Below are 27,932 nucleotides of genomic sequence, written 5' to 3' on the forward strand. Positions count from 1 at the left end.
CGGGGGGTTGAATTAACCAGGCTGCTGGGGGGGGGCTTGAATTAACCAGGCTGCTGGGGCGGGGGCTTGAATTAACCAGGCTGCTGGGGGGGCTTAAATTAACCAGGCCCGGGGGGGTGGGCTTAAACCAGGCCGGGGGTGGGGAAAGAAAAGCAACTGCGACACCAAAGGGCCACATTCACAGTCCTACAGTTCCAGATTCTTCACTTTCACTTTGTTAAGCCGAATTATAATTAGTTGAAAACAACGAATAATATCTAAACTCCACGACGGAAACACACTCTGTCCCGGATTCACACAGATCGCCGCAACCGGTGAGGCTGCCAAGATTGCGCCCGCCGATTGCACTTGTATTTTGAACTTTGCGGTTGCGTTTTGAGGAGGGGGAACGGACCGTTCAGGCCGACCGCTGGCGCGAGCCGTAGTTCGTCAGCAGGACAATGTCGGACGAGGGCTCGGAGAGCTCAGGGCATAGCGTGACGGTGGCTGATGTACAGCAGCTGGTGAAGAAGAAAGATGTCATCGAGGCTCAGATCAAAGCTTACTATGATATTTTGGAGGGGGTGAGTGTGGAAGGAGGTCTCGCCCATACAGCGTCCTTAAGAATCGAGCTGCTCTCACTACTGGGCATTAGGCAGCAGCGCCAGTGCTGGGGTTTGGCAGCAGCTGTTTACCACCGTGTACTGTTTATATTCCACCCAAGTATGAGAGTTCTCAGCCCACCGAACTCGGAAAAGCTGATAACTCGAAAACAACCTCCAACTGAGGAACAGCCCTGACTAAGACAATTGCTTCAATATAGCTGAGCAAATTAAATTCCTTTCTTATTCCATTCAGTTTTCAGGATTTTTTTTTACTTTGTGCCCGTCCTCTGCCTTGTCGGAGGATATGAGTTTTTTCCAGTTCATGTTCATGGAGGAGTTTGGAAAACAGCTGGTTTAGGAATGCAGTTCCTCAGTGACGCACGCCCTTTATGTTTTTCTAGTTGGACCACCATCCATCTCTACATCATGCCTTTGTGTGAGAGCACAGGATGGATTTGCACTCTTCCTGTGGTGGAAGGTGTGTGTTTTCTGTGACTACATGTATAAATGTGACTCCACACGTGGGGGAAAGGGGGAATGGTGGGGGGTGGGGGTGGGTGGATAATCTCTGACAACTTCTCATGATACTGCTGCCTTTCTGTAGTTGCTTTACTCATTTGCATAGCGCCAGAGCAATGTGTTATTTTCCAGGCATATGGTGATCTAGCACAATGCAAGCGCCACGAGAATCACCAGGCATGCCTGAAATAAACAGTGCTTGTGCGCATGAATTACTGTGTGAGGAGGGAATTTGAACTGTCATTTTTCTCTTGCATAAAGCCTGGCCAAAAGTAAAACAAATCATCAGCAACATGCAAGTTAGTGAACTACTGAGTATTTAAGTAATCCTAAAATCATCAATTTTCATGGTAGCTACATGAATGGAGGTTGGAAATATGATTGTCCACTTCACACTTGAACTGTTAGCAGATACGTATCAATTACATTTCTTAACTTTTCAAAACTCATTATTCATATGTTGCCATGAGTTTCCCATTCTGAAATAAAGATTGGGCAGAAAGCTTTCCAGCCCATCTCTGTACAAACCATGATTAAATGAACAAGTGAAAAATCATTTAAGTTCCAGACCCAGACTAAGAAACAGTACAGGAGAACATAGAGCCCCAACAATCTGCATCCTAGGGATTTAAAAGAGATAGCTGCTCGGATAGTGAATGCATTGATTTTGATCTTCCAGAATTGCTTAGTTTCTAGAACAGTTCCCAAAAAACTAGAAGGTAGCAAACATAACCCTGCCATTTAAGGAAAGCAAGAAAACAGAGAACTATCAACCAGTTAGCCTAACGCCAGTAGTGAGCAAAATGCTAGAATCTATTGTTATGGATGTGGTAAAAGGGCATATAGAAAATCTTAATATGATTAAGCAGAGTCAACTCGGGAAAGGGCAATTGTATTTGACAAATCTGTTAGTTTTTTGAGGATGTAACTAGTATGGTAGATAACGGGGAATGAGTGGATGTAGTGTATTTGGATTTTCAAAAAAGCATTTGGTAAGGTGTCACATTAGGTTATTACACAAATTAGAACTCGTGGGATTGTGGGTAACATTAGCACTGATTGAGGATTGGTTAATTGACAAAAAGCAGAGTAGAAATAAATTAGGTGTTTTTGTGTTGGGTTGTAACTAATGGGGTACAACAGAGATCAGTATTTGGGCCTTGGTTATTTATAATCCATATTAATGAATTAGATGAAGGGACTGGGTGTAATATAACTGAGTTTGCTGACGATACAAGGTAATGTGGGAAAGTAAGTGGTGAGGAGGATGCAAAGAGGCAATAGAGGGATAAAGGTATGTTGGTTGAGTGGGAAAGAACATTGCAGATAGAATACAATGTGGCAAACTTATCCACTTTGGTAGAAAAATAAAATTAAATATTTTTTGAATGGTGAGATGCTGGGAAATGTTTGTATTCAGAGGTACCTGATGTTCTTGCTCATAAGCCATAGGAAGTTAACATGCCAATGCAGCAAGCAATTAGGAAGGCAAATGGTATGTTAGCTTTTTTGTTACAAAGGGATTGGAGTATGAGAGTAAAGGAGTCTTACCACAATTATACGTCACTGGTGAGGCTAAACCTGGAGTACTGAGGGTAGATTTGGTCTCCTTACCTAAGGAGGAACACCCTTGCCCTAGAAAGAGTGCAACAAAGGTTCACTAGAATGGACAATCCTCTAAATGAGAGATTGAGTAGTCTAGGTTTATATTTCCTGACGTTTAGAAGAATGAGAGATGATCTCATTGAAACCTATAAAATTATCAAGGGGCTTGACAGGGTAGATGCTGAGAAAATGCTTCTCCTAGCTGGGGAATCTAGAACACAGGATCAGTCTCAGAACAAGGGCTTGGTCATTTAGGACTGAGGCAAGGATAAATTTCTTCACTCAAAACCATGTGAATCTTTGGAATTTTCTACCTCTGGGAGCTGTGGATGTTCAATCATTGAGTGTATTCAAGGTCAATAAATTTTTGGGTATTAAGGGATATGGGGATAGAGTGGAAAGGTGGAGTTCGAATAAGAATCAGTCATGATCTTGCTGAATGTTGGAGCAGGCTCAAAGGGCAAAATGGCCGACTCCTGCTCTTATTTCTTAAGTTCCTATGTTCTAAGAGATTATGACACTTGTCAAATTTTGGCTCATTAGAGTTCAATGGTCACAGTTTTCTAATACAATGAAATAATCAAACATCAATAAACAGAATACATCCATGTTTCAATGTACCACACCCACAAATTTATTTCTATTATATAAATTCCTGATTCAGGCACACATTTTAAATACATCAGCTTGGATTATATAAAACAAAAATACCTGGAAAAACTCAGCAGGTCTGGCAGCATCTGAGAGGAAAGTTCCTCTCCGCAGATGCTGCCAGACCTACTGAGTTTTTCCAGGTGTTTTTGTTTTGGATTTCCAGCATCCGCAGTTTTTTGCTTTTAGCTTGGATTATATGATGTAGCAGTACATTTGTTGCTCAAATCATTGAATTATTTATTTATTCAGTGGCATGATGAATAAATATTAAAACCATGATAAATTGTTTCATGTTATCTCGCATTGGCATTTATTAGAATTACATTATAAAGTTATTGAATGATATAGCACAAAAGGAGGCAATTTGGCCTATCATGCCAATGCCAGCCCTTTGGTGGAGCTATTCAATTAATCCCACTCCCCTGCTTTTGCCCCACAGCCCTGTATTTTTTTCCCTTTAAGTACTTATCCAGTTGTCTTTTGAGTGTTATTCTTGAATCTGCTTCCACCAACCACACTTTCAGGCATTGCATTTCAGATCATCATAACTTGCTGTGTTACAAAAGTCCGTGTGTCTCCTCTGGCTCTTTTGCCAATCACCTTTAAACCCAGTAGTAAATGAAATATGTTGGCATTAGGCTGGGCACAGAATAGGAGCAAAACCAGCCAAAAATGATTGTTTTCAAGTATTTCATTGCATTTTAATACTAATTATAGCTGTTGAACCTGTGACTTTTTAGCAAAACAGAGCTGGAATGGATGAGCCTTTAGTTGATGTTGAGGGATATCCACGAACAGATATTAATATTTACGAAGTCCGAACAGCCCGACATAATATAATTTGTAAGTAATACTGATATATTTTTAAAATGTTGTAATGTACTAAAAAGGAAGTGATTATGCTTTAAGCTATCAATGTTAACAGTTTTCGGTGCAATTAAAAATGAGTACCTGAAGCATGATAATGCTATGAATACAATACTGGGCCCTTCTAATTCAAACTAAAAGCATGGCTGTCATTCAGATTTGTCACTTTTGTGTAGATGATTTTTTTTCAGGCTCGTGACTGGAGTTTGTAAAGGAGTTGCTGTGCCCTATTATTTCACTAACATTATTGTAAATATGCTATGGATGTTACTTGTTTTCGTAAGGTCTACAAAATGATCATAAAGCCTTGATGAAACAAATTGAGGAAGCACTCCACCAGCTGCATGCACGTGACAAGGAAAAGCATAGACTGGATGAGGCAGAAGTTCATCAAGAAGCAACGGAACAGGAGAATAGTGTACCAACTGCTTTTGCCAAAGTAGACACTGTTAGTCCAGATTCACCTGCCAGTACTTCAGTGAGTATAGAAAAATCTGCATTTACCCAACATTATCTTTAAAATATATTTCATCTTAAACTAAATTATTTTCCATGATTAAATATTTCTCAATAACAAATGATTGTCAAATGATGTTGCTTGTGCTCTGAAATATTTAAATTAAAGAAGCCACTAGTGTATTTGTTTTCTTTTCAAGCACTGCATAGTATTCTGGTCAGTTGTATACAACAGTTAATTTAATGACAGGGTGACCTTTAAATTATATCCAATCAGTTCAGTTGAGGACAATCTGTATTTTGTATTAAAATTTTAATACTTGCTTATAACGTTGTGCAGAACTGTTCTTAAAATCCATAAACAGACTTCATTATCAACAGAAAATGCTGGAAAAACTCAGCAGGTCTGGCAGCATCTGTGGAGAGAGAAACAATTAACATTTCAAGTCCGTATGACTTTTCTTCAGAACTGTATAATTCTGAAGAAGTCATACGGACTTGAAATGTTAACTCTGTTTCTTTCTTCACGGATGTTGCTAGATCTGCTGAGTTTTTCCAGCACTTTCTGTATTTATTCCAGACTTCCAGCGCCCGCAGGATTTTGTTTTTATCTTGCTGTTTATCATCAAGTTGTCTTGGATCCACAAGGAGCTTTAAGGCATAAAGGGCTTTTTATATTGCAAGTATTGAGGAACTGGAACCAGTATAGCAGGACTGCTGCGGAATAAAATACAGGCAGCTGAAGTTCGCATGTATTGAAGTTTTTAACAGTGTGGAGGACAGCCAGTTGGAATACTCAAGCCTGGTGGTGATAAGGACAGTGATGAGAGTTTCCACACTAGCTTGGTTGAGACAAGAATGGAAGTGGGTGGTGTTACTGAGGTGGAAGTCTCTTTGATGGAGTAAATATGGGGTCAGAAGTTCATTAAGCTGGGTGCCAAATCCGTGAGTATTCTGGTTTATCCTGGAAAGGTAATTGTGGAATCAACCATAAGCACTAAGCTGAAATCTGGACAATGAAGGAGTGGTGTTGAAGTAAGATGATATAATTGCAGAGAAGACAGGATAGAATAATCCACTACAGTCACAGAGGACGTCAATTGTGATTTTAATTAGGGCTGTTTCAGTGTTGCATTGGGGCAGAAACATGATTGGAGAGACACAAGTATGGATTTGGGGAATTGCTAACAACTTGGGAGGTTACAAGACATTAAGATATTCGAAGAAAATACGGAGATTCGAAATGGGGAAGAAGTTAAAAGACACCATGCCATATGGTTCAGTTAGCCAGTGCATCGTGTGCTGGAATAGAAAGTAGGTTTTACACTACTGGAAAGCTAACAGTTCATCTTTTGTTAACTTGAAATTGATTTGTGGTAGCGAATGAGGTTGAGAGGCACAAAGACTGAACTTAGTTTCCAAGTGCATCACTACACAAATATTTTGGTGAGGGAACAAATACTGATTGGAAAGTAAGTTACAATGGTGTTTCAAAAAGAAGGCAGTTTTAGACATTTAGATTCTTTCTCTTTTTTTTCTAGGGTTTGCAGGTTGGCGATGAAATTATAGAACTTGGTTCTGTAAATACACGAAACTTTCAAAACTTGCAAAATATTGCCACAGTGGTTCAGCGTAGTGAAGGGGTGAGTACATGTATTATACTTGTGGAAAACACTTGCTTTTTTAGTCACATTGGACCATATTCTGGAAAAAATTGAAAATGTTTTAAATTAATTTTCTTGATTTATTACAGTTTCCTAAATACATTTCAGATTTAATAAGCTTTGGATTTCAGCATAGCTATTACAGTGTTATTATCAATATAAAATCAATGTCATCCATTAGAATTTTCAAAGAAAATGTAAATGCAGCCTTATTCCAAGTACAATCCATTTGAAAATTATTTCCCCTATTAACTTTCGGCTGAGCCTGCATCATTCCTTGGATGCAGGAAAGGGGCAGGCGTGTACCTAGCTCTCTGTATTCAATCAGCACTTCATCTAACCAGCTGCTAGAAATTGTGCTCAGTATGTATTTATTTGATCTCTAATTCTCCCGCCTCCTGCTCTAATGTAAAGTGCTCATTTTGGCAATTCCTCCTTCTCATCCCCCCCCCCCCAAAAAAACTACCTGGCAAGATCAGAAACTTGTCAAAGAGAAAGGTGATTAAAAGGTGTTTAAAATTATGAAGGCATTAGACAGAGTAAATAGAGACTACTTCCAGCTACTGAGAGGCCCAGAATGAAGGCCTGTAGATCTGATTAAACATAAGATTTAAGATAGAGAAAAGGACAAATTGCTTTTGTAGTGGAGCTGACAATTGCAGCATTTAAGAAAAGGTTAGGTGCCGGGAGTTAAGGGATGTGGGACTAGGTGACAACAAGAAATTATCGGTTTCTGTGCAAAATCTGTGGTTATGCTGAATGGTCTATCTCCTTTTTGTAATTTCTTGTAATTTTATGCCCCTACTGAATGCCACTTAGAAGCAGAAGTAGTAAATAAATTTAGCAGAGATCTTAAATATTTTTTTTATTCTTTCATGGGATGTTGGTGTCACTGGCCAGGCCAGCATTTATTGCCCATCCCTAATTGCTCATGAGAAGGTAGTGGTGAGCTGCTGCCATGCATCGCTGCAGTCCATGTGGTGTACATATACCCACAATGCTTGACAGGCTTTGGGGAGTCAGGAGGTGAGTTACTTGCTGCAGAATTCTCAACCTCTGACTTCTTGTAGCCACAGTATTTATAAGGCAGACCCTCTTCAGTTTGTGGTCACTGGTAACCCCAGGATGTTAATCGTGCGGTATTCAACGATGGTAATATCATTTGAATGTCATGGGGAAATGGCTGGATTCTCTCTTGTTGGAGATGGTCATTGCCTGGCACTTGAGTGATTCGAATGTAACTATATTTGCTCATCAATAAATTCTGCCATATTCCATTGCATCAGATCTAAAAATGCTGGCAAGAAACCTATTTCTGTTTTCAAATGTAATGTGAAAAAGTTAATACACAGAAGCAAGAGCAAAGGTAATATTAAATAGAACACAGCATTAAAAAGAATTGAGCACATTGATTTTTCAATTCATACCGACACCTGTATATTTTGTAGTTATATATTTAGTTTTTTTAAATTTCCAGAATTGTCTTGACCACCACTGATCCCTAACAGGAGAAATGGTCGGGGATAGAATTATATTTTTGAGCACTGTTAATTTTACTATTCATTTTATAATATCAGCTTGGCTCAATTGGTATTTTGTCCTCTAAACAAAACTAAAGGTTTAAAATGGGTGTGGAATATCCAAGCTTTTTCTTTTCATGGAGTCTTGCGATCAAGTCCCATGCTTAATGCAGTGTTACCATTAATTTACATTTATCTTAAACTTCTGACCCCAATGGACCAAAACACTCAGGTCCATAAAATTCAAAGGAAGCAAACTAGCAAATAATAAATATAAATATGCAAAAGGAAATTTTAAAAAACTTGTATTTATGCAGCAGAGTCTCAGGAAATCCTAAAATGCTTCACAGCTAATTAAGTACTTCTGTTAACGTATAGGAAAATGCATCAGTGAATTGATACACATCGAAATTCTACAAATAGCAAGCAGATAAATGTGAATTTATTTTGGCAGAATAAGGAATGTCGGCCAGGATACTGGGAGAACCCCTTGTTCCTTACTTGAATGTTACTATGGCAGCTTTTTTGCTCACCTGAACAGGCAATTCAAGCCTTGGTTTAACGTGTCATCCATATGAACAGCACCTCTGACAGTGTATTACTCCCTTAGTACTGTACTGCTCAATTTGCTAGAGTGAGGCTTGAATCTGTAACCTTCTGATTCAGAGGCAAGATTGTCATTTCCAAAAGCAAATAGAGCTGAACTGCCTGGGCTTCATTGTCCAATTACCAGTGACGTATAGGGGTTGGACATTGCTGAGTTACACTGACATTTCAGCACAGCACTGAGAATGCACTTCAGTGTTTGAAGTGTTGATTTTAGGATAGGTACAAAAATGCGGTCCTACTTGCTGATTCGGAACAGAGCAGGGTATTCTGGTGTCCTCGTCAAAATTCCACCCTCAGCCAACATCAGATTAACTGAATGGAATCTTGTTGTTTATAAAATGGCTGCAATATATGCTAATATAACAGTCGATGCATATCAAATTAACTCATCATATGTAAAATGCTTTGAAATATTCCTAGACGATATAATAAAGCACTATTTAAATGCAAGTCATTTTTTTTCTTACTGGTTTCCAAATTATTTGGATCTTTGTAGAACAACAAAACAATACAATTTTGTCAAATAAAAGTGATTTTTTTGTGAGAAATTAAGGTCGTGTTACATTTAACCCTTTAAGGCCAAAATGGCTCATTTCTTCATTTTAAACTATGAAAAAATTAACTTTGCTGATTACGCTGATCTTACATTTAAAAAATGGAAAATGCAATAATCAGACTCTAAGTTAACTAACTAACTTTGTTATCACACCTGTAGGGAATTTAAGCTTGTCTACCATTGATTTACCAAAGTAATATATTTCCTTACAGAAACCTTTAAACATCACAATTATTCGAAATGGACAAAATGTACACATGAGTCTCACACCTCAGCGATGGAGTGGAAGAGGATTGTTGGGGTAGGTTTTACGGCATTGAGATAATTGAGTAAAAACAATACATCAACATTCAACTATAATTCAATATAAAATAAAATTGCCTCAAAGTCACTGGAGAGCATTTCATTGTCTTTGAAAAGTTATTTCCCGTTCTAATTCTGCATGCAGTGTGCTTGCAAAAAAGGTTTACTTGCAAAAACATTAGTAAGTCTGAGGATTTGGAGTATTTTGGAAACCAGAAAAGGCTAACAAAACGTTGATAAAAAGGGAAAATATAGAATATGATAATAAACTAGCCAGAAATATAAAATAGATTGTAAGAGTTTCTATAAGTGTATAAAAAGGAAGAGTAGCTAAAGTAAACATTGGCCTCTCAGAAGCAGAGATAGGAGAAATTATCTTGAGGAAAAGGCAGAGGCATGGAACAAATATTTTTCTTCACGGTAGAAGATGCAAGTTTCATACCAGAAATAAACAGTAACAAAGGGGCTAAAAAGTGAGAATGAGAGGCAATCTTATTGTATCCTACAAAATTCTAAAGGGGCTTGATAGGTGGGTGCTGAGAGTAGGGGAGTTTAAAACACAGGGGCATAGTCTCAGAATAAGGGGCCAATCATTTAGGACTGAGATAAGAGGAAAGAACTTCACTCAAAGGGTTTGTGAATCTTTGGAATTCTTTACCCCATGGGTTATGGATGCTCCATCGTTGAATGCATTTAAGGCTAAGATAGACAGATTTTTGGTGTTTCAGGGAATTGAGGAATATGGGGAGCTGGCAGGGAAAATGGAGTTGAAACCCAAAATCAGCCATGATAGTATTGAATGGTGGAGCAGGCTCAATGGGCAGTGTGGTAGTCTCCTGCTCAATTTCTTGTGTTCATGTGCTGCAAGCTGAAACTAAAGGGGCAGTTTTATTGCTAAAGAGGAAGAAAACCCAGAATATTTGTGATGGTCACAAGGCTATGATAGTGTTTTTGCAAAGTAGTGACAGCTTTCAGCAGCACTGAATCGTGAAAGAAATTTGGATATATGTTAATCCCTTTAAATCAAAACCTTCAAAAACCCTTCATTGGAAAAGGGCAGCTGTTCATAATTATTTCTATCTTTTAAGACAAATTGGTTATCTGTGTCTTTGTTTAATATACCATCTAATATTTTTGTACGGTTTTTTTGTAGAAATTGATAGCTCATTTTTAATAGTGTTACCTTTTTCTAAGATTGAAAGAATTAAGATTTGTTCAGAAGTAATTAAAAACTATGTTAAGTAATCCATCAATTGAGTTTGAGGTTTTTATTACGAAAACCAATGTTTTCAAATATCTTAAAGCAATAGCAGCAGAAGTCTAATTTTTGGTTCAAATATTTAGAGATCCTTTGATAGCATTCAAAGCTCAATTAATTTTCTTTCAATTGCCAAGTTTCTGTGTTACAAGCTAAGATAATTTCTTGGGGAAAGTGATACTAGTAAGTCCTATCTGAGTATTGTGTGTTCAGGGATGTGCTTGTACTGCCCAACACCTAGAATAGATATACCTACAGTATTTGTTTGTGATCTGAACTGAATATTTCTTTCACAAGTCTGCTTTTTCAGTCTTGTTGGTAGACCTAAAAGAGCATTTAGTAAGATGAGGTCTGATAATGCTAGATTTATTTATTTCACAGCAAATGAACAAAACAGACCAGCAGTTATGATCAAATTCACTTAATTCAATCAGTATCATTTGTCTTTGCATAATAATAATTAACAAAATACACTTTCCTACATTGATAGGTTGTCTTATAACACTTAAACAAAACATCTCCTAACTGGTCTGCTGCTTGCTACTCCTGAGCTTAGCGAAAGCTTGCCCCAGTATCTTTCTATTTGAAGACCCAACTGAGAGCCTGTCTTTGTCTCTTTCTTTTATCTGCCTCTGTTCATAGCCAATAAAGAACAAAGACATTCCAACACAATGGGTTTAAGTGTTTATTGATTCCCTGAGACAGGCTAACTAATTGTTTATTTATTTACATTCTATTGGGAAATAATCTCAAAGCTAGTTTAATAGCATTTTAATTGCCAGCTGTCTGTTTTTTTTATATGAATACACTATAATTTAAAAAACCAAAGCTATAAAAATAACTTTCTGGCCTCAATTAACTGCCCCATGACAGGTGGGAGAAGGTTGTTTGTGGGTGCGGAACTGGTTGAAGGCTTAAGTATTGGGAGACTATGTCCCCAACACACCTGCCACCTTTTTTAAAAACAAAAAACTGCGGATGCTGGAAATCCAAAACAAAAACAGAAATACCTGGAAAAACTCAGCAGGTCTGGCAGCATCGGCGGAGAAGAACAAAGTTGACATTTCGAGTCCTCAAGACCCTTCATGAGGACTCAAAACGTCAACTTTGTTCTTCTCCGCCGATGCTGCCACCTTTTTTTTTGACAGTAGATATCGAGGTATCCTTTGATGGAGCACTTGATTAAAATTAAATCAGGCTCCCTGCTGCAGTTGGGAACCTGATTTCAAATCTGCTGCGTGTGTTTCTCAGGGGTCGGGGTTGGGAAACTCGGCGATGAAAGAGAGGTGACAGATGCTGGCTCCACAAGCTAAGTGCTTTCTTCCCTCCTTGTGGGCCAGGAAGATTAGGAGTGCACACTCAGGCCCCTTCAGGGAGCCTTCAACCTCCCCCCTACCAATCACTGCCTCTTTCCCTCCTCCTGCCTGGATCGCGTGTCTCTTTCTCCCTTGCTCACCAACTATTTGCTGACATCCCCAATTGCCAGGGTACGTCTCTTTAAGAGTCTCTAGCTGTAGCCTCCTGCAGCTGTTGTTGCTCCCTGCCTGCCAGTTGGGATGGGCAACATACTCCAAGCTGGCAACTGTGTCTTCAGCCCTTCAGTAGTACATAGTACTTGCAAATCAGAGATCACTAAATAAGTTTTCAAGTGTTTTGATACACTTTACTTCCAAAATATTTGGCAGTGTAATATGTAATTTAATATCTGCTGTGGAAGGCATTTAATATTTGAGCAGAATATAATTCACATGATCGATTTCTCTTTTTCCAGGTGTAATATTGTTCCTTTGCAGAACTAAATGTCAATTTCGCATGAGAAAATCTTCACTTACAGCAAAATGTTCACACTACAGTAATGTGAAAATTGGAACAAAGCTGGATATTGGAACATTAGGGCCACCTATTTCAGTCATAGGTTTTGAATTCATCTAACTTGAATTTAACGTAGACATTTTCTTTGATTCTGGTATAAATTTTTCTCGTATTACATTTTTTTGGATTCAATTTTAAACCCTCTCGTAGTTTTTGTCACCATTTCATTCTTCTGCTACTAGGGTATTAAGACTGTCACAGCCTTTGTCATTGCTACAGTATATTAGCAGATATGAGAATGGATGAAAGGTTGAATTGATTTCTCTTGCTGCTTATTTCCACTTTTTGCTCCCCACCTCAACTCTCATCCCCATTCTGGTGTGATGAGTAGTAAATTCCTAATCCTAGGCATATGGATTTCAAACTCAGGATATTATGGGCTTCAAAGTTAAAGCATTTTGATAATGTAGTAGGATTGTTGGTATAATACCTGCTGTGGGAATAGGACAAGTGCATAGTTGAATATAGAAGTGTTTCAGTACACTTATGCAACACTTTGATGTACAAAATTGAAAATGCTGTGTTTTTAATAGAAAGAAAATAGAAATGCATAGCTACTGAACTTTGACATGTGTTAAGACTCACAAATGTTTGAATTGACTTTTTTTAATACTGGTTAAATGATTTGTTTGGACCTTTACACTTTCAAAGTGCTGAATATTGATTTGTATTTCATGTAAATATAGAAGCAGTTTATGATTAAAATAAACTCCATGTGTGAAAGGTTTTGTTTGAAGTATTTGGAATTCATATTTTTGATAGAATTAAATGTGATGATGTTGATAGCTAAATCCCCTGATGAGGTTATGTGCTGATCATTTCTTTCCCTTCATGGAAAAAATATTGTTCTCAAGTTTTTATAATAGCTGTGCTAGGGTGGGGAAGGACTTCTGTGTTCTACCATTTGGACTAGATTATAATCCAACCAAAGCTGTATTTAATCTTCCACACCATCACTGTGAACCATTGACTATATCATTTGATTTTATCAGAATAAATCTCTCAAACTTATGTTTGACAAAGCAACTCATAATGTGAGCATCTGTTTACCGCCAAAATACCAACTTTGTGGATCATAGAATAGTACATCACCAAAGGCAGCCATTCAGCCTATAGAGCCTGCACTGGCACTTGAATCCAGTTTGTCCAACTCCCCTGCTCTTTTTCCATATTCCTGCAATTTTTTTCTCCTTCAAATAGCTACCCAATTACCTTTTGAAGGCTACTATCGAATTTTTTTCTACTACCATGTGCATCCTAAATCCTAATCACTCATTGTGCAAATGTTTTCCTCATTTGGAACTTTAGCCAATCACCTTAAATCTGTGTCCTCTAATTATTGGCCCTTGAACTATTGGAAACTCGTTATTTGCTCTATCTAAACTCTTCATGGTTTTAAACACCTCTATCAAATATCTTCTAATCCTTTTCTTATCTAAAGTTGATAACCCCAGCTTCTCTGGTCTCTCAGCGTAACTGTGATTTCATGATCTCTTTTCCTCACATTTCTCCCCAAAGATGCTGCCTGTTACTCGGGCATTGTTTTACAGGCACTAAGAACTGTCTGGTACTACCAGTCTTAGCAAATCCTTTTTAAATATGTATTGGTCATTTGCTGTGATGGGATAAAATAATTACTAGACTTGAGAGTTCGTGTGGCATTTCTGAAATCGTACATGTTTTTGAAGTTTTTTTGTGACTGAGTGCATTTAACAAAATCTGAGAATAAATCTGAAGTGCATTTAACTAGTGATTTTAGCCTAATTTTTGTGTCTCCAATTCAAGATTGGTTTTACTCAAAATTGCCATATGTCTGGTGGACTTGTAGAATCTTACAGGACAGAAGAAGGCCATTTGGCTTTCATGTTATCAGCAGTGAAGCTGACTTCAAAGAAAGCTACCCACAAAGACCTCCGAATCTCTGGTCTGCATTTCACTGCTCTTATGTTAATTTGAATATGACGCTGAATCAAGGGGATCTCCCAGCAACAGTGACGGCACCAAGCATGGAAAGCAGCCAATCACATTGAAGAATTCTCTGTCGAAAACCAGGAAGTAAAATGAAAAACAAAAACAGAATTACCTGGAAAAACTCAGCAGGTCTGGCAGCATCGGCGGAGAGAAAAGAGTTGACGTTTCGAGTCCTCATGACCCTTCGACAGAACTAGAAGTAAAATGCACCGATTATCAGCCACTTTTTACAGAGTGAAATAAAGATTGGGACATGCATAATTGGAAGTTGAAATAGCAAAACCTCTTTTAAATTTAATTTTATTATATTACTAAATAATTTTTTATCTTAGCGGAAAAATTCGACATTGCACAAATATAAAATTATTTCCCCAGGGCTAGAGATGTTCTTCAGTAGTTGTTATGCCATTAGAAATACAATGATGTCTCATTAACAAGGTACAACTTCATCAGGATTTTTAACATTTGTATTACTGCATAAAAGGGAAAGTTCTAGTCAGTTTAATTAGTTCTGATTGATTTTCGTTTGTGGCGACTTCAGCAGTATACCCTATAGAGAAACATTGAAACACTGCAATTTCTGGATTTCAGTGTTCACACGTGCAGACTCCAGAAGTTTCTGTAAGTTTCAGAGGAGTAATGATGGCAAACGCTAAAAGTTTCACTGTCATTACTACTGCAAAATCGGGACTGTTGTGTTGATGTCCTGAAGGGGGTATTTGAGCCTAGATGAGAGTGCTAACACTGAGCCAAGGTGACAACTTCCGGTGCTGTGTAATGTATGAGACTTCGTTCCATGTAAGAATAGCTGAGCTGTATGGGTTTGCATACTTGGCAGTCACTGTATTCTAAAAATAATCATTATGTGAAGCTTTCAGGTGTTCAGCAATATGAAAAGGCAGTGTGTATGTATATATATATATATATAATATATATATATACACTATACATTTTGACCTAATTTATCTCATTTCCATTTTAGTCAAATTTGATACTTCTCATGTGTGGCTTTGCACTTCGTCTTTTAAAATTGTAAACACCTATGCAAAACATATAACGAAAGTGCAAGAACTAAAGGAAAAAGCAATATTGACCTCAGTTTTGTAGAGAATTGAAAGATTCTCTTAACTACAGGAGAATACTTGTATTGTTGCATCGTATTACCTCGGATTAACTTAAACGCAATCTGTGCTTCAATTCTTTGTATCTGACAATTAATATTGGAAAATTGCACCTTTTGGTCGTTATATTCCTTGGTTAAATTTTCTAATTGCATAAGCTTTTTCTGTGTTGATGCAATGCGTTTACGGGGTATCCTTTGCATCTACTGTTAAAATAATCGAATTCCTAGCTTATATGTCACTGAAAGGAAAGTCAGTCTCATGAAAATAATTGGAAGTCGAGCCATAAAAAATTTACGCAGTAGAAAGCAATTTTTCATTTATTTACAATCAACTCAAATGTAAACTGTATTGAAACACCCTTACATCTGATGTCACCATGGTGAAACAATATAAGCATATTTTGGCTGCCCTTGTTCTCCTTCAAACAACAAACACACTTCAATGAAAACAATATTATTTTAATGCAATGGACTGCAGTATATCATTAAAGCTTGCTCCAAATTGGATAGATGGGAAGTAATCTAATACTGAACATGTTACTTAAATCAATTATTTTCTGATTGTTTTGTGAATCTTACATTTGCCATTGATATTTTAAGTGAATATGTATATAGTAAATGCAACTGGCCAAAAAATTTAAACAGCAATGGGATGATACATTGACCTGTATTGTGAGCCTGGAATGAGATGTATACTCTATTCGTCACAATACATGCGTGGTCCAATCAGAGACGTAGAAACCGTGAGGTCACAGTCCGGCCAGCGTCCATGGCAACTAGTTCGTTGTTATATGCATCCTAGCAACAACATGAATGGAAAGTGAGCTGAGGCCTTGCTGGGAGAAGCCTTTTTTAAGTACAGAACCCGGCAGGTAAGCGATGATTATTCTAAAGCGGGTTTGGTGAAATTATTGTCTAATGAAATTATTCTCCGTGTGACTCTCTGCCAGTACCTCTTCAACTCAGCAACTATACCCAGCCTCAGGAGAGTGGCCCTTTCAATCTCTTCCATAAGGAAAGCAAGCCTAATCTTGGACAGGCATATGTGCTACTTACCGTTTGGGTAACATTTTATTTTTGCCGTATTTATATTTATCTTTTCTAAACAAAACCCGTAAGGAGAAGGGAGTCAGGGGTGTAGTGGTAGTATCACTGGACAAGTAATCCTTTCTGGGGACATGGGTTTAAATCCCACCATGGCAGCTGGTGGAATTTAAATTCAGTTAATAAATTTGGAATTAAAAAGCTAGCATCGGTAATAATGACCATGAAACCATTGCCGATTGTCGTTAAAACCCATCTGGTTCACTAATGCCTTTTAAGGAGGAAAATCTGTCTTTTCCTGGTCTGGCTTACTTACATGTGACTCCAGACTCACAGCAATGTGGTTGGCTCTTAAATGTCCTCTGAAATGGCCTAGCAAGCCACTCAGTTGTATGAAACCATTACAAAGCCTTCAAACAGGAATAAAATCGGACAGATCACATGGCATCGATCTCTGCACCAGAAATGACAACAGCAAACCCAGCCCTGTCGACCTTGTAAGGTCTTCATTAATAACATCTGGGGGCTTGCGCCAAATTGGGAGAACTGTCTCACAGACTAGTCAAGCAACCGCCTGACATAGTTGTACTCATGGAATCATGCCTTACAGACAATGTCCCTGACACCACCATCATCATCCTGGGTATGTCCTGTCTAGGACAGACACACCAGAGGTGGCGGCACAATGGTATACAGTTGGGAGGGAGGTGCCCTGGAAGTACTAAAAATCGACTCTGGTCCCCGTGAAGCCTCATAGCATCAGGTCAAACATGAGCAAGGAAACCTCATGTTGATTACCACTTAACACCCTCCCTCGGCTGATGAATCAGTACCCCTGCAGGTTGAGCCACTTGGAGGAAGCACTGAGGATGGCAGGTACAGAATGTACTCTGGGTGAGGGACTTCAATGTTCATCACCAAGAGTGGCTTGGTAGCACCACTACTGACTGAGCTGGCCGAATCCTAAAGGACAGAGCTGCTAGATTGGGTCTGCGATAGGTGGTGAAGGAACCAACAAGAAGGAAAAACCTACCTGACCTCATCCTCACCAATCTACCTGCCACAGATGCATCTGTCCATGACAGTATTGGTAGGAGTGACCACTACGCAGTCCTTGTGGAGACAAAGTCCTGTCTTCACATTAAGGATCCCCTGTATTGTGTAGTGTGGTACAAACATCATGCTAAATGGGATAGATTTTGAACAGATCTAGCAACTCAAAACTGGACATCCATGAGGCGCTATGGGCTGTCAGCAGCAGCAGAATTGTATACAGCCACAATCTGTAACCTCATGGCCTGGCATATCCCCTACTCTAACTTTACCATCAAACTGGGGGATCAACCCTGGTTCAATGAAGAGTGCAGGAGCACATGCCAGGGGCAGCACCAGGCATACCTAAAAATGAGATGTCAGCCTGGTGAAGCTACAGCGTAGGACTACTTGCTTGCCAAACAATGAAAGGAGCATGTGATAGACAGCTAAGTGATCCCACAACCAGCGGACCAGATCTAAGCTTTGCAGTCCAGCCACCTCCACATCCAGTTGTGATGGTGGTGGACAATTAAACAACTCACTGGAGGAGGAGGCTCCACAGATATTCCTATCCTCAAGGATGGGGAAGCTCAGCACCTCACTGCAAAAGACAAGGCTGAAGCATTTGCAACGATCTTCAGCCAGAAGTGCGGGGTGGATGATCCATCTTGGCCTCCTTCTGAAGTCCCCAGCATCACAGTTGCCAGTCTTCAGCCAATTTGATTCACTCCATGTGATATCAAGAAATGGCTGAAGGCACTGGACACTGCAATGGTTTTGGGTCCAGACAACATTCCAGCAATAGTACTGAAGACTTGTGCTCCAGAACTAGCTGTGCCCTGAGCCAAGCTGTTCCAGTACAGCTACAAGACTGGCATCTACCCAGCAATGTAGAAAATATGTCCTGTCCATAAAAAGCAGGACAAATCCAACCTGGGCAATTACTGCCCCATGAGTCTACTCTCAATCATCAGTAAAGTGATGGAAGGTCACTTTGACAGCCCCCTCAGAGGTGCTGGCCAATGAAAGATCAGCAGTTCCTCTTTGCCGTCAGCACCACTGGGGGAGCAGTGGTAGCTGCTCCCAATGCACCCTCTAGAGGCCCAGGAGACTAAGGGATCCATGCCACAGGTGAGTGAGGGCAGGATGGGAGTTGAGAGGAAGGGGTGACTAGCTAGGAAGAGTAGGAGGGTTAGAAGAAAGGGCAGAGGGGTGGCTTTTAACAGGCTCTTCTTCTGAGTACCAGGTCCCTTGATCAGGTGCTGTCCCTGACAATGAGGAACCTCTTCAGGAGCCCATAAGCCCATTCATCCCACATGGCAACTGCCTGTCTGCTTGAATACCAGCAGTGGTAGGATGAGGCCCTTAAATGGGTATCAATGGCATCAGGGTGGGAAGGTTGTCCAGGAGCTTCCCCACCCCAGACTGAAATGGGGCAGAGGCAGGAAGGCAGCAGGGTCCTCACCCTGCATCTTCGTGCCCAATTAAATGCCCTTCTACCTTCAAACTCATCTTTGGGAATGGCATTAAATTCCACCCACTGAGATTCATGATCAAGATGGATGGCATTATGTCTGCCTTAGATTGGACCTTGGACAATGACATCAGCAACAGCAACAGACTGCTGTGGAGAGACTTGTAGGTGGTCAGCAGAATGCAGCTTTTCCTTATTTTTTCATGGAATGTGAGCATCACTGACAAGGCTAGCATTTGTTTGTCTATCCCTAACTGATTTTGAGAGCTGCCTTCTTGAACTGCTGTAGCCCATCTGGTGTAGGTACACCCACTGTGTCATTAGGAAGGGAAGTCGAGGTTTTTGACCCAGCGACAATGAGGGAATGGTATTATAGTTCCAAGTCAAGATAGTGTGTGACTTGTAGGAAAAATTACGTGATTGTGTTCCCATGGGTCTGCTGCCCTGAGTGACTATTCATGAACCAGGCTGTACAGGCAGAAACTCGGTTTCCTTGACCTCTAAGAAGAGCAGTGTTCCTGGAGGCTCGGATGGTTGCATCAGGTGGTGCCAGACATCTGCAACCTCCTAGAAGAAGACTTGCTCCTGTTTGGACCCGGTGGTTACGCATTACCAGTGACTGTGAAAGTGGCCACTGCCCTCAATCTTTTTGCCTCTGGATCTTTCCAGATGCTATCCGAGATATATTCAGGAACTCCCAGTTAACTTCACATAAATACAGGTGGATTGTTTCCCATGGCTTGCAATTAAGTAAACTTTGCCTGTGGTGGCACCAGTCAGCTCAAGTTTGCATTTTGGGCTGGCTCCCACAGGCTGTTATGCCCCTGAACCCTAAGTTTTTGGTACGATTCAGTTAGAGACCAGTAACTTTTTTGTTTAAAGCAGACGAACATTGAGATCCTAGGTACTTACTAAGAGAATAAAGCCTCAAGATTCCGCGGTTTTTGAACACTTTACAACGCAAGGTCAGAAAGATAAAACAATTTACAATATCTATCCTATGTTAATCCTGAATGTTAAAGTATGAGGGACATGTGAATGAACAGGCAACATGTGGTCTAACACCCATACTACACATTAAATAGCAAATGCCCCTGCACATTAACTGACAAATAACCAGAAAGGCACGGCATTTATTGCCCATCCCTAATTGCCCTTGGGAAGGTGGTGGTGAGCTGCCTTTTTGAACTCCTGCAGTTCATGTGGTGTAGGTACACCCACAGTGCTGATGGGGAGGGAGTTCCAGGATTTTGACCTGGCGACAGTGAAAGAATGGCAATATATTTCCAAGTCAGGATGGTGAGTGGCTTGGAGGGGAATTTGCAGGTGGTGGTGTTTCCATGTATCTGCTGCCTTGTCCTTCTGGATGGGTTTGGAAGGTGCTGCCTGAGGAGTCTTGGTGAGTTTGTGCAGTGCATCTCGTAGATGGTTACACACTGCTGCTACTGTGGGTCAGTGTGGGGGGAGTGAATGTGGATGGGATGCCAATTAAGCGGACTGCTTTGTCCTGAATGGTGTCAAGCTTCTTGAGTGTTGTGGGAGCTGCACTCATCCAGGCAAATGGAGAATATTCCATCACACTCCTGACTTGTGCCTTGTAGATAGTGGACAGGCTTTGGGGAGTCAGGAGGTTACTTGCCACTAGTCAGCCCAAGCCTAGATATTGTTCAATTCTTGCTGCATTTGGACATGGACTGCTTCAGTATCTGAGGAGTCACAAATGGCGCTGAACATTGTGCAATCATCAGAGAATATCCCCATTTCTGACCTTATGATGGAAGAAAGGTCATTGATGAAGCAGCTGAAGCTGGTTGGGCCTAGGACACTACCCTGAGGAACTCCTGCAGTGATCTCCTCGAACTAAGATGACTGACTCTAACAACCACAACCATCTTAACCATCTTCCTTTGTGCTAGGCATGAGCCCAACCTGCAGAGTTTTCCCCCCTGATTCCCATTGACTCCAGTTTTGCTAGGGCTCCTTGATGCCACACTCGGTTAAATGCTGCCTTGATGTCAACAGCAGTCACTCTCACCTCACCCCTAGAGTTAAGCTCTTTTGTCCATGTGTGAATCAAGGCTGTAATGAGGTTAGGAGCTGAGTGGCCCTGACGAAACCCAAACTGAGCATCAGTGAGCAGGTAACAAAAACAGAATTACCTGGAAAAACTCAGCAGGTCTGGCAGCATCAGCGGAGAAGAAAAGAGTTGACGTTTCGAGTCCTCATGACCCTTCAACAGAACTTGAGTTCGAGTCCAAGAAAGAGTTGAAATATAAGCTGGTTTAAGGTGTGTGTGTGTGTGTGTGTGTGTGTGTGTGTGTGTGGTGGGGGGGGGGGGGGGGCGGGCGGGGTGGGGCAGAGAGAGAGAGAGAGAAGTGGAGGGGGTTGGTGTGGTTGTAGGGACAAACAAGCAGTGATAGAAGCAGATCATCAAAAGATGTCACCAACAAAAGAACAAAAGAACACATAGGTGTTAAAGTTGGTGATATTATCTAAACCAATGTGCTAATTAAGAATGGATGGTAGGGCACTCAAGGTATAGCTCTAGTGGGGGTGGGGAGAGCATAAAAGATTTAAAAATATTTAAAAATAATGGAAATAGGTGGGAAAAGAAAAATCTATATAATTTATTGGAAAAAAACAAAAGGAAGGGGGAAACAGAAAGGGGGTGGGGATGGAGGAGGGAGCTCAAGACCTAAAGTTGTTGAATTCAATATTCAGTCCGGAAGGCTGTAAAGTGCCTAGTCGGAAGATGAGGTGTTGTTCCTCCAGTTTGCGTTGGGCTTCACTGGAACAATGCAGCAAGCCAAGGACAGACATGTGGGCAAGAGAGCAGGGTGGAGTGTTAAAATGGCAAGCAACAGGGAGGTTTGGGTCATTCTTGCGGTCTGTCCTCAAGAATGACCCAAACCTCCCTGTCGCTTGCCATTTTAACACTCCACCCTGCTCTCTTGCCCACATGTCTGTCCTTGGCTTGCTGCATTATTCCAGTGAAGCCCAACGCAAACTGGAGGAACAACACCTCATCTTCCAATTAGGCACTTTACAGCCTTCCGGACTGAATATTGAATTCAACAACTTTAGGTCTTGAGCTCCCTCCTCCATCCCCACCCCCTTTCTGTTTCCCCCTTCCTTTTGATTTTTTCCAATAAATTATATAGATTTTTCTTTTCCCACCTATTTCCATTATTTTTAAATATTTTTAAATCTTTTATGCTCTCCCCACCCCCACTAGAGCTATACCTTGAGTGCCCTACCATCCATTCTTAATTAGCACATTGGTTTAGATAATATCACCAACTTTAACACCTATGTGTTCTTTTGTTCTTTTGTTGGTGACATCTTTTGATGATCTGCTTCTATCACTGCTTGTTTGTCCCTACAACCACACCAACCCCCTCCACTTCTCTCTCTCTCTCTCTGCCCCACCCCCCCCCACCCCCCCCCCCCCCCCCCCCCCCCCCCCCCCACCACACACACACACACACACACACACACACACACCTTAAACCAGCTTATATTTCAACTCTTTCTTGGACTCGAACTCAAGTTCTGTTGAAGGGTCATGAGGACTCGAAACGTCAACTCTTTTCTTCTCCGCCGATGCTGCCAGACCTGCTGAGTTTTTCCAGGTAATTCTGTTTTTGTTTTGGATTTCCAGCATCCGCAGTTTTTTTGTTTTTATCAGTGAGCAGGTTATGGCTAAGCAAGTGCCGCTCGATAGCACTGTTAATGCCCCCTCCTATCACATTACTGATGATTGAGAGCAGACTGATGGAGGTGGGAATTGGCTGTGTTGAATTTGTCCAGATTTTTGTGTACACTACATAACTGGGCAATTTTCCACATAGACGGGTAGACGCCAGTGTTGTAGCTGTACTGGAACAGCTTGGCAAGGGGCATGGCAAGTTCAGGAGTGCAAGTCTTCAGTACTATTGCCGGAATATTGTCAGGGCCTATAGCCATTGCAGTATATAGAGCCTTCAGCCGTTTCTTGACACCATGTGGAGTGAATTGAATTGGCTGAAGACTGGCATCTTGATGCTGGGGACCTTCGGTGGAGGCTGAGTTGGATCATCCACTCAGCACTTTTGGTTGAAGATTGTTGCAAATACTTCAACCTTATGGAGTCTCCTCCTCCAGAGAGTTGTTTAATTGTCCACCAACATTTATGACTGGATGTGGCAGGGCTGCAGATCTTAGATTTGATTCGTTGGTTGTGGAATTGCTTAGCTCTGTCTATAGCATGCTGCTTATGTTGTTTGGCACGCAAGTTGTCCCATGTTGTAGCTTCATCAGTTTGTCAGCACATTTTTAGGTATGCCTGGTGCTGCTCCTGGCATGCACTCCTGTACTCTTCATTAAACCAGGGTTGATCCACTGGCTTGATGGTGATGGTAGAATGGGGGATATACTGGGCCATGAGGTTACAGATTGAGGTTGTATACAATTCTGCTACTGCTGATGGCCCACAGTGCCTCATGGATGCCCAGTCTTGAGTTCCTAGATCTGTTTAAAATCTATCCCATTTAACACGGTGGTAGTGATACACAACTACCACGGTGGTAATGCCTGACGGGACTTTGCCTCCACAAGGACTCTGTGGTGGTCACTCCTACCAATATTGTCATGGACAGATGCATCTGTGTCAGGAAGATTTTTTAAAAAAAATATACTTTATTCATAAATATCTGGAAGAACATTCCAAACCATTTCAAACTCACCATCACAAAAGTACAATCAGATTCAACTTTTACACATGTATCACAAGGTGCATCAATCAATCAATGAATATTACAATCATTTCAATATGGTCAATGCAGACAATAAGACAATGGTATTAGAGTTATCAACATACTTCATGTTACACTCTGAGGTGCTTCAATACAATTATAATACAATTAGTATTCACTGCATACATTCATTTTGAGCTATACAGCCCAGGGTGTTCTCAACAGTTCCCAGTCCCTCAGTGCACTGTGGCAGAAAGGTCTTAAACAGCAACCTTTCCCCATTGCACCTTTGAGGTTGCTGCCCCAAGCTTTAGTGTGTCCCTCAGCACGAGGCCTGGACTTTGGAATGTGCCAGTCTGCAACACTCGGTCGGGGACAACTCTTTGCACTGGAAGACCAACAAGTTTCGGGCAGACCAAAGAGCGTCTTTCATCGAGTTGATGATCCTCCAGCTGCAGTTGATGTTTGTCTTGGTGTGTGTCCCTGGGAACAGCCCGTAGAGCACAGAGTCCTGTGTCATAGAACTGCTCAGGATTAACCTCAACAGAAACCACTGCATCTCTCTCCAGACCTTCTTTGCAAAGGCACAATCCACAAGGAGGTGAACAATGGTCTCGTCCCCACCACAGCCATCTCGAGGGCAACGTGCAGAGGGGATGAGACTTCTGGCGTGTTGGAAGGATCTGACGGGGAGGGCCTTTCTCACCACCAGCCAAGCTATGTTTTGGTGCTTGTTAGAAAGTTCTGGCGATGAGACATTCTGCCAAATGACTTTGACAGTCTGCTCGGGGAACCATCCCACAGGATCCACCCTCTCCTTTTCCTGCAAGGTCTCTAAGACGTTACATGCTGACCACTGCCTGATGAACTTGTGGTCAAAGGTGTTTCTCTGCATAAATTTTTCCAGGAGGGACAGGTGGTGCGGCACAGTCCAACTACTTGGATCGTTCCGCAGCAGCATGGCCAGGCCCATCCTTCACAACACCGGGGACAGGTAGAACCTCAGCACGTAGTGACACTTGGTGTTTGTGTACTGAGGGTCTACGCACAGCTTGATGCAGCCGCACACAAAGGTGGCCATCAGTATGAGGGCGATGTTGGGCACGTTTTCTCCCCCTTTATCTAGAAGCTTGTACATCGCGTCCCTGCGGACATGATCCATTTTCGACCTCCAAATAAAGCAAAAGATGGCTCGGGTGATCGCCATTGTGCAGGAGTCTGGAATGGGCCAGACCTGTGCCACGTACAACAACAGCGAGAGTGCCTCACAGCTGATGACCAGGTTCTTACCCGCAATGGAGAGGGAGCGTCGCTCCCACATGCCCAGTTTTCTTTTCACCATAGACACTCGCTCCTTCCAGGTTCTAACGCATGCCCTGGTCCCTCCGAACCATATCCCCAGCACCTTCAGGCCATCAGCTCTGACAGTGAAGGGGACAAAGGATCGGTCAGCCCAGTTCCCAAAGAACATGGCCTCGTTCTTCCCACGATTACCTTGGCTCCCGAGGCCAGTTCGAACTGGTCGCAGCTGTGGATCAGTCTGCGCACCGACAGCGGATCCAAGCAGAAGACGGCGACATTGTCCTTGTACAGGGAAGCTTTGACCTGAGTGCCTCCATTGCCTAGGATTGTCACTCCTCTTACGCCCGGATCCTTCCTGATGGACTCAGCAAAGGGTTCTATGCAACACATAAACAGGACAAGGGAAAGAGGGCAGCCCTACCTGACTCCAGATTTAATAGGAAAGCTATCTGATTCCCTAGCATTGATTGAGACTGCGCTACTGATGTTAGTGTAGAGCAGTTGGATCCAATTGCGAATTCCGTCCCCAAACCCCATTTTGGAGAGCACATCCACCATGTAGTGTGCGACAGTCTGTGTCAGGAAGATTGGTGACGATGAGGTCGAGTATGTTTTTCCCTTTTGTTCGTTCCTTCACCACCTGCTGCAGACCCAGTCTAGCAGCTATGTCCTTTAGGACACGACAACTCGGTCAGTGTGCTACCAAGCCATTTTTGGTGATGGCCATTGAAGTCTCCCATCCAGAGTACGTTCTGCACCCTCAATGCTTCATCCAAGTGATGTTCAACATGGAGGAGCACTGAATTGTCAGCTGAGGTGGGTGGTGGATGGCGGTACATGGTAATCAGCAGGAGGTTTTGTTGCCCATGTTTGGGCTGATGCCATGAGACTTCATGGGATCTGGAGTCAATTTTGAGGACTCCCAGGGCAACCTCCTCCTGACTGTATACCACTATGCTGCCTTGGCTGAATCTGTCCTGCCGGTGGGACAGGACATATCCAGGGATGGTGATGGTGGTGTCTGGGACAATGTCTGTAAGGTATGATTCCGTGAGTATGACTATGTCAGGGCTGTTGCTTGACTAATCTGTGGGACAACCCCTAGGTGCTCATAAGGAGGACCTTGCAGGCCATTACCATTTCTGGTGCCGGGCCGTCCATCCAGTCTTATTCCTTATAGGCTTCATAGCAATTGTGATACAACTGAGTGGCTTGCTTGCTAGCAAAGTAATTTCAAAGGGCATTTAAGAGTCAGCCACATTGCTGTGTGGTCTGGAGTCACATGTAAGCCAGGCCAGGTAAGGTCAGCAGATTTCCTTCTCTGAAACGCATTTGTGAACCAGATGGGTTTTTATAACAATCGGCAATAGTTTCATGGTCATCATTAGACTTTTAATTCCAAATTTTTATTGGTTTAATATTCCACCATCTGCCATGGTGGGATTCAAACCTAAGTCCCCAGAGTTTTACCCTGTGTCTCTGGATTATTAGTCCAGTGACAATACCACTACGTCACTGCCACTGCTATTGCCACTGCCTCCCCTATGGCCAGAATTTTACGTTGATCAGGCAGGTGTGTGCCCGACCCGAACGCATGTGAAGTTGTTCAAAATGACGCGGGCTTGCGTCCTGGACTTGAGATCAGTGGGCGCATGCAGGAGTCGGCGACGTGCCCACCAACAGTTAAAGGACAATTAAGGCCATTAAAATCCCTATTGTCCATGATTTTACGTTTCCCATGCGATTTCACACTCATTGCATGGGCAAAACAGGCAGGCAGGCAGCCATTTTTTAATAAAGTAAAAAAGGGCAGGATGAAATGTCTAGGGTGAAATATAATAAAAAAAGATACCTGGGACTGAGGTTTTTGAGCTCTGCGGTCAGGTGCTTGAATGTGATGCATAGACACAGTTTGGTGCATCTTTTTCTTGTCATTTAATCTGTACAGGTCTGCAGCTCCGTAGCAGCTTTCTGCCTTCAGGGAGCTCGGTAGAAGTGCCCACCCTCACTTCTGTCATTGCCCTCCCTCTTCCTGTCCCCCTCAGCAGCACTGAGGCTTTCTCAGTGCGCGTTTCACACTGGCTGGCTGCTAATTGGCCAGCCAGTGTGAATTTCCATTTGGGGGTCAATTGCGGGCACATTTCGCGTCCACTTCCGGGCCTGCTGATTTGGCGCATATGCCAAGTGTGAAATTCAGGCCTATGATCTGGATTGAGTTGCTTTGCAAAGGGTGGTGGAAGCAGCTTCAATAATTTTTGAAAGGGGAATTAGATAAAAAGTTGGGGAGAAATCTTCAGGGCTATGGGGAAAGAGCAACAAAATGGAATTAATTGCATAGTTTTTAAAGAGATGGCACAGGAACGATGGACCAAATGGCCTCCTTGTGCCGTATCATTCTATGATTCACACTGCCTGTTTCTGTTCCCACATCCTATGATCTAAAGGTCTCAGCTGCAGCACTCTGAACCAGAAACCCCATGTCTCTTCCTCCATAATATTTATTTGTTCTTTTATAAAAATGTTTCTCTATGGTAGCATTTTCACTCCCCACTAACTATCCCCGCCATTTTATCTACTTTTCCTCACCCTCTTAAGTTCCATTGTCCTAGGCAAGCAAAGTGACAAGTAATCAAAACTAGTCACATCAAGGAAAAGAGCCAGTGAATGAATTGCCATTTTTCCTCATTTCATTCTTCTTCCTCATTCTATGTCATACTTATTAATCTTTAATGGCACAGCTGAGGTTCGTGATTTATCATTTGGGGAATTGTTGACTAATTCAT

The 27,932-nt window shown here is 41.6% G+C and overlaps 1 protein-coding gene across 1 annotated transcript; it reads left to right on the top strand.

The window, feature by feature from the left end:
* The first annotated feature begins 381 nt into the window (after positions 1–381).
* psmd9 (proteasome 26S subunit, non-ATPase 9) lies at positions 382–14,213 on the top strand. The gene is made up of 6 exons (XM_041203226.1): positions 382–563; positions 4,103–4,205; positions 4,514–4,707; positions 6,227–6,328; positions 9,247–9,335; positions 12,367–14,213. Exons 1-6 carry the CDS (start codon positions 441–443, stop codon positions 12,392–12,394), a joined length of 639 nt encoding a protein of 212 aa, XP_041059160.1. The 5' UTR covers positions 382–440; the 3' UTR covers positions 12,395–14,213.
* The last annotated feature ends 13,719 nt before the right edge of the window (positions 14,214–27,932 follow it).

Source organism: Carcharodon carcharias, chromosome 13 (assembly GCF_017639515.1).
Source record: "Carcharodon carcharias isolate sCarCar2 chromosome 13, sCarCar2.pri, whole genome shotgun sequence".
Classification (NCBI taxonomy): Eukaryota; Metazoa; Chordata; class Chondrichthyes; order Lamniformes; family Lamnidae; genus Carcharodon; species Carcharodon carcharias.

What these genes read in the sequence shown, in the direction of transcription:
- psmd9 (XM_041203226.1), top strand. Translation starts at nt 441, where the DNA reads ATGTCGGACGAGGGCTCGGAGAGCTCAGGGCATAGCGTGACGGTGGCT. An exon ending in ACTATGATATTTTGGAGGGG is followed by an intron (nt 564 to 4,102) that starts GTGAGTGTGGAA and finishes GTGACTTTTTAG; the next exon opens with CAAAACAGAGCTGGAATGGA. An exon ending in AGCCCGACATAATATAATTT is followed by an intron (nt 4,206 to 4,513) that starts GTAAGTAATACT and finishes TGTTTTCGTAAG; the next exon opens with GTCTACAAAATGATCATAAA.